This window comes from Aulonocara stuartgranti (assembly GCF_965226115.1).
Source record: "Aulonocara stuartgranti genome assembly, chromosome: 17".
Lineage (NCBI taxonomy): Eukaryota > Metazoa > Chordata > Actinopteri > Cichliformes > Cichlidae > Aulonocara > Aulonocara stuartgranti.
Window position 1 is genome coordinate 38607060 of NC_138953.1, and position 6151 is coordinate 38613210.

Genomic DNA, 6151 nt, shown 5'->3' on the forward strand with positions numbered 1-6151 from the left:
GTTGATGTTTCTATCAGTGATACGAGACAATGAAGTCATTTTGAATTGAGAGTATCGTTAAATATTTCTATCAGCTTCCTAATAATCATAAAAAGTACATTTAGTTTAAATGCATGAGTCGCCTTTTTAGATTAGTCACTGCATAGCTTCAGTAATAATACAGAGGATTGAATTTTAGTCTTAATTTTTCTGCTAATGAGAAAAACATAGTTGCATGTAGAGAGCTAAACGTGGTGTTAGATCTGCTCTGATGCTAAAACTGATGTAAAGTGTTTTTTCATCAATAAAAATATGAAATCCAAGACATTTATGATCTCATTTATGAATGAATGAATGAATGAATTAAGTTGTTAATCTCATTGTTAAGTTTGCAGATGACACTACAGTGCTCGGACTTATATCCAACAATGATGAGACAAACTATAGGACAGAGGTGCAACAACTAGAGTCATGGTGCCACGACAATAACTTGGTCTTAAACACCAAAAAGACCAAGGAGATCATTGTAGATTTCCGGAAGAGGGGTCATAACAACCATCTGCCTCTCTTCATTGGCAGTGAGGCGGTGGAGAGGGTGAGCAGTTTTAAATTCTTGGGGGTAACTGTGACCGAGGACCTGTCCTGGGGCAACCATATCACCTCAGTTGCACGGAAGGCCCAACAGCACCTCTACTACCTGAGGAGACTGCGGAGCGCACACATTCCCAGATCTCTGATGTTGAACTTCTACAACTGTGCCATCAGCAGCGTTCTGACGTATGGATTTCTAGTGTGGTTCCCCAGCTGCACCAAGGCCGATCAGCAAGCACTCCAGCGGGTGGTGAAGGAAGCTGGCAGAATTATTGGAACAAGTCTGCCAGAGATCAGTAATATCTTCCCCACTCGCTGTCTGAGGAGGGTGCACAGTATCCTGCGGGACCAACATCACCCTGCGCGCCACCTTTTCCATCTGCTGCCCTCAGGGAGAAGGTACAGGTCTATACAGGCCAGAACATCCAGACTGGCCAACAGCCTGTATCCACAGGCTGTGAGGCTCCTGAACTCTCTGCCCCCCTCTCACGGACAATAACCATATCCAACTTCTTAATAGCAATGAACTGGTCTGCATTGGTGCATCATATCTTTATTCTCTTCCCCCTCCTGCCCCCCCCCCCTCTTTCTTAAATAGATAACTATCATATCTGATATCATATCTCACAGTACAATAATATTGAATGGGTTGCATTGTTGTATTTTGTCATGTTTCTCAGGTCTTTGTCTGAATTTCTACGAACATTATTGCTAAGGATTGTCTTATTGCATTGGAGTCACACTGGGTTAAATATGTACACTTGGGTTTTAAGGGGTATTTATTATTTTCTTCTTTTTTTGGGGTTGTATGGAAGCCCCAAACGCAATTTCATTGTTCTTGACAATGACAATAAATAAATAAATACTAAATACTAAATACTAAATGAATGAATCTCTGTCAGCTTGAACGTGATGTCCTACAAAACAGAAAGCATGGGCTTAATTTGACCTGGAAACTGTGTGCAGATAAAGAGCTTATCAAATCACACTATCAATGCAAACAGCTTCAGAGATCTCACACATGGCCGACTTATCCACTGTAACACAGCAGTGTCACAGGAGGCGTGGCTTCCAAGCTGGAAAAGATTGTTTAACACCAGTTTATTATTTTAGCCATTGTGAAAAACACTGTTAAGTGAATGCTTCACATAAGTAAAACATGTAAAGCTAAAAGAGCCTGCCTGCGGGTCTGAGGCGGCGCTGTGGCTGGTAGGGCTGCAACAATAGGGTTATACAGCTGGGAGCAAAATCTAAACTATAAACTATTATTACTAAACTATATTATTATTATTATTAATCTAAACCTTTTTCACAAATGTCAAAAAATGAAAACTCGAAGACACCAAGAAGTTGAATTCTTTGATCAAAATCTTACTGATTTTGGAAGGAGTGCTGCAAAAATGTTGGCCTGATGTAGAAGAAAGAAAACATTCAGACTCAAAAATGAAATCTGAAGGATTTGAAACCAAAATCAGGAAAAGCAAACTGCTGCAGTGAGAGTGCTGACAGGGAGCAGAGAGATCATATTATATATCATATAAGATGTGTCCTACTGTGCAAATGTCTAGTGAGGGGAGGGGCATGGCTACGTGCAGGCGGGAAAGGGGCAGTAAAAGAGTTTTGGAGGGTCAGTTTTTTTCTGTGGTTGTACGAAAGAAGGCGACCATTAAAGTTGGAGTTACTATGCCAGTTGTGTGACTATTGGACTAACAGCAGTGATTACTCAAAGGGGATCTTCTGATTGTTTTCTCTCTAATGCTATGAAGGGTCTTACCTTAGAATATATAGATGAGATGACTGTTGCGCAATAATTCACACACTTCAACACTCACCCGTTTTTCACAGAAAGAAATAAAGAGTGTAAACAGTTCATGTTACAAAACCTCATGTTTTATTTTCAGTGACGTTTGATGAGTCAGTTATTGAGAATGTCAGAGGTTTTCATGTGCGTGAGTTGAAGCTCTGCCTTTCCTTACAGTCCGTGTATTTTCCTTCCTGATAAAAACTGCTTGCAGTATGAAGAGCCTTTTACTAAAACGATGAAGCTGGGCGTGCCCGCCTTCACAAAATACCTGTTGGCAAAACAGAAGAGATTCAATCAGGAAACCAGCATGAAGGAAAGTTACAACAAGCAACGCTGGAAAACAATGGTACAAGTAAATTCTCTAACAGTTAATAACCCCTCAGGTATACATTTAAATCTGACATAAGGAAGGAAGTCATCTATAACAAGGAACTCACAGCAGCACCTAATAAAAGGAGCATTATAAAGAGAACTTGTCTTGAGGAGTGCTCTTAGTGACCATCGTGTAAATGAAACTGAAACCACTCATCAGCAGAATAAATTATTAAATCTACCTTTTGTGTTGCAGTATTTTCAAAAGTGACATCTCTGGGTCGACTCGGTAAAGTGTCTCCTTCTCCTCGTCCTCAAAGTAAAGCTGTGAAAGACAACATCAGTTATTTGTGGGAAAAGTTTGATGACTGAAGCCAAACACATTTCCCCATTTTCAATCTGAAACAGCCAACCAGTCTTCACTCGGCTCCACCTGGAGCCACTAAAAGGCTTTATACAAGTTTGATCATTACTTTAATTGATCTCTGTTCTCATAAAATAACACCCCCACCTCCCCACCTGTAAGCCCAGCATACAGACCTGCAGATTTTGTGGGAGGTATTTTCTGTCCGCGTCCCAGGGTGGAAGTTCTTCAAACATGACTCCCAGGTGGTCTGTGAAGCTGAGAGATGCAAGAGTGACTATTCTCCACACTTTACTGCTTCAATTTACTGTCCTACATAAAAGAGTCATTCTTTAAAAACCTTTTAAAAACATTTTGTGTCCCTTTTGCTCAACAGTGACTCCTGGTGGTCACAGTTGGCATTTACATTACACAAACTGGCTATTGTCGTTTATGCTGCTCTAATAAAAGTTACATCTCGTGTCTTACTTTAGTCAAACGATATCTGAAACAGGTCACAGATCAAAGAGTGGAGGAATGTATAATCAAAACGATCATCAGTGATATTTGTATATAAATTTAGCACAATCTTGGTCACTGAGGGCAGGAGTCGTTTACCAGCTGTTTTCACAGAAAGCCGAGATGAAGTCACTCTGCTGATGTTCGGGGTAGAGAAAGAGAACGGGCCACTGCAGAGAGCCCTGCTCATCTACGAAGACCTGAGCCCCGGTGACCTCCTGAGAGCTGAGGCCATCCAGGCTGAGCTCCGCTATCGCCGCAGGAGAGCGTTCGTCCTCATCTTCACTGTCGGAACCGCTCCGCTGAGCCCTCGCAGGCTGCACGAGTTTGATGCCTCGATCCTGTGTATAGATGCCAAAATCATAACTGATATAATTTCGTTCTCTGCGTTCATTTTTCACTTAGATAGTGAAGGCAGTTTAAGATGCATCTTCTAATATGTAGGGTCAGCCTCTTGACTTAAGCTCCTTGTAGAATCGGATGGTTTGTGGCGGTTGCCCTGGCCCAGGGTGAAGACGAGACCTGCGCTGGTAACACATCATCCAGTGATGGGCCCATTAACTACGAGCCTGTGGCTGGGCTTGGACTTGATAGCTAGGCGCCTCCAGCAGGGCTGTGGCAGCATCTGGACTTCTGGTTTCTAACTATAAATCTGCAGCAGCAGCCGGGGCAGGTAGCTGCCAATTAGTGTCAAATACAAATATGTGTGTGACGTGTGAGCGACGTTAGATGCTCCATCTCTAATGCTTACCTTTATGGCATTCAGAAGAGCTTCTTTCTCACCATGCAACTTCTTTTCTTTAGCCTTGGCCTTCCTGGCATCTCTCTCTGCTGCTCTCTTCGATACCAAAAACAAATCAAGGTTTATTTCAGCGCTTTAAAGATTTCACCACTTCTAAAAATAATATATAAAAAAACAAGGATCATCTGAAGTGTAGTTACTTTGTGCTTATCTGCCGCTGCTCTCAGCTCCCGCAGCTTTTTGTCAGTAGGATGAACCTTGAGCCCGTCCTCACACCACTGGATGGCCTCTGAAAAGTGGCGCAGCTCTATACAACACTGAGCGCCTGCAGAAGCACAAACATGGGATTCATTTGCTTTCTAAGAGCTATAACCGACAGAAATCTGGAGCATCTAAACTGAAACCAGCACTAGATTTCCATGCCTAGTAACACAATGTCATCATATCATAGCAGTACATGTTAAAAACAGTACCCACCTCTGATCAAGGCTTTCAGGTGGTCTGGCTTGAGCTTCTTTGCAGCTGCAGCATCATTCAAAGCAGAGCGCATATTTCCTGAGTCACGGAAAAAAGAAAAACCCAGACATATCTTTTTTAAACAATGTCATCTTTTGTGAGAGCAAAAGGACATTTGGATGCTTTTTTTTTTTTACCAAGGTAAAAGTGTGATGCTGCACGGTTGGTGAGGAGGACAGCATTGAGGTCCTGGTCTGCACATTTCTTCTTCAAACCCGCTGTGTAGGCCACCACCGCCTTTTGGTAGTTCTTCTCTTTGAAATAGGCATTGCCTTCATCTTTCAGGCTTTTTGCTTGTTCTGGAAAAGAACACATTTCTCACATTTGTTCAGCTGTTTTCACGAATACATTCAAAGCCTTGGAGGAGAGAAAGCTGTGGTTCGCACACCTTCAGGAGGCCGGTCTTCGTCGTGGATAATGGACTGGAGGCAGGCTAGTTCTGGGTATTTCTGTGGGTCGATCTCTTCGGGGGCGTTTTTCATGAACATGGGTATTTTATTAAACTCCTGCGTGAGACAGCAGTACATTTTGGTATTACCTGATACAAGTAAAGCCAAGGCCGGTAATGCCGATACCAATATGGACACTTTAATACTTTTAACCTCTGAGGGCAGCATACAGAGTCGGAGATTAACCATTATTAATTTGTAAGCTCTGAACACGTTTTAATAATCACTGTGATTTTTACCTTTCAGCTTCATGTATTTTGAAACTGATTTTTTTCTTTTCGGGGGGGCTGGAATCTAAATGTGTCTGTGGGCTATAAATAAAATAGATGTGACAGTCAGCACAGAAAGGTTCGGACACAATTCATTGGGCTACAAACTGAAGGTGGAAAACAGAAGCAAAGTATCGATTCTATCGCGCTAGTATCGATCCGATACCAGCACTGGTACTGATGCTATTTTTCGATATCTTCACGAGATACTGAGCATGTTAGCATCTTGTTGCTAACCACCAACATAGGAACAAAGACGTGCTAACACATTTTATTCAGGTTCAAATGGCTTTCTATCTAGTGCACATAGTCTCCGCAAGCCAACCTTACCTCCTCCCAGTCGTTTTCACTGAAGGCATTTTTATACCGCTGGGTCTTGAATTTGTCCATGAACGCGTCCATGCCATCGTCGCTGTCACTGTGTACTGTGGACGCCATTTTGGATCAAAATGTACTTGAAAGAGCTTGTTCTTGTTTTTAAATCTTATATTAATGCTGACAGCAGTCTGTCCAGCTAACCGTTCCTCAAGTTGCCTTGTTTACACATGTGTAACAGCGGTGCCACATGCGAAAGAATCCGTGTGGAAACTCACTTCCGGCAGAGCGTTCCACTCCTCGCGGTACGAA

The 6151-nt window shown here is 42.4% G+C and overlaps 1 protein-coding gene across 1 annotated transcript; it reads right to left on the reverse strand.

Moving 5' to 3' along the window:
- Nucleotides 1–2438: 2438 nt before the first annotated feature.
- Nucleotides 2439–6151, reverse strand: ttc4 (tetratricopeptide repeat domain 4). Its single transcript, XM_082510644.1, has 10 exons — nt 5855–6151; nt 5195–5312; nt 4944–5105; nt 4768–4845; nt 4491–4615; nt 4300–4386; nt 3648–3889; nt 3227–3308; nt 2929–3011; nt 2439–2642 (listed from the first exon to the last, which is right to left on the reverse strand). Exons 1-10 carry the CDS (start codon nt 5960–5962, stop codon nt 2543–2545), a joined length of 1185 nt encoding a protein of 394 aa, XP_082366770.1. The 5' UTR covers nt 5963–6151; the 3' UTR covers nt 2439–2542.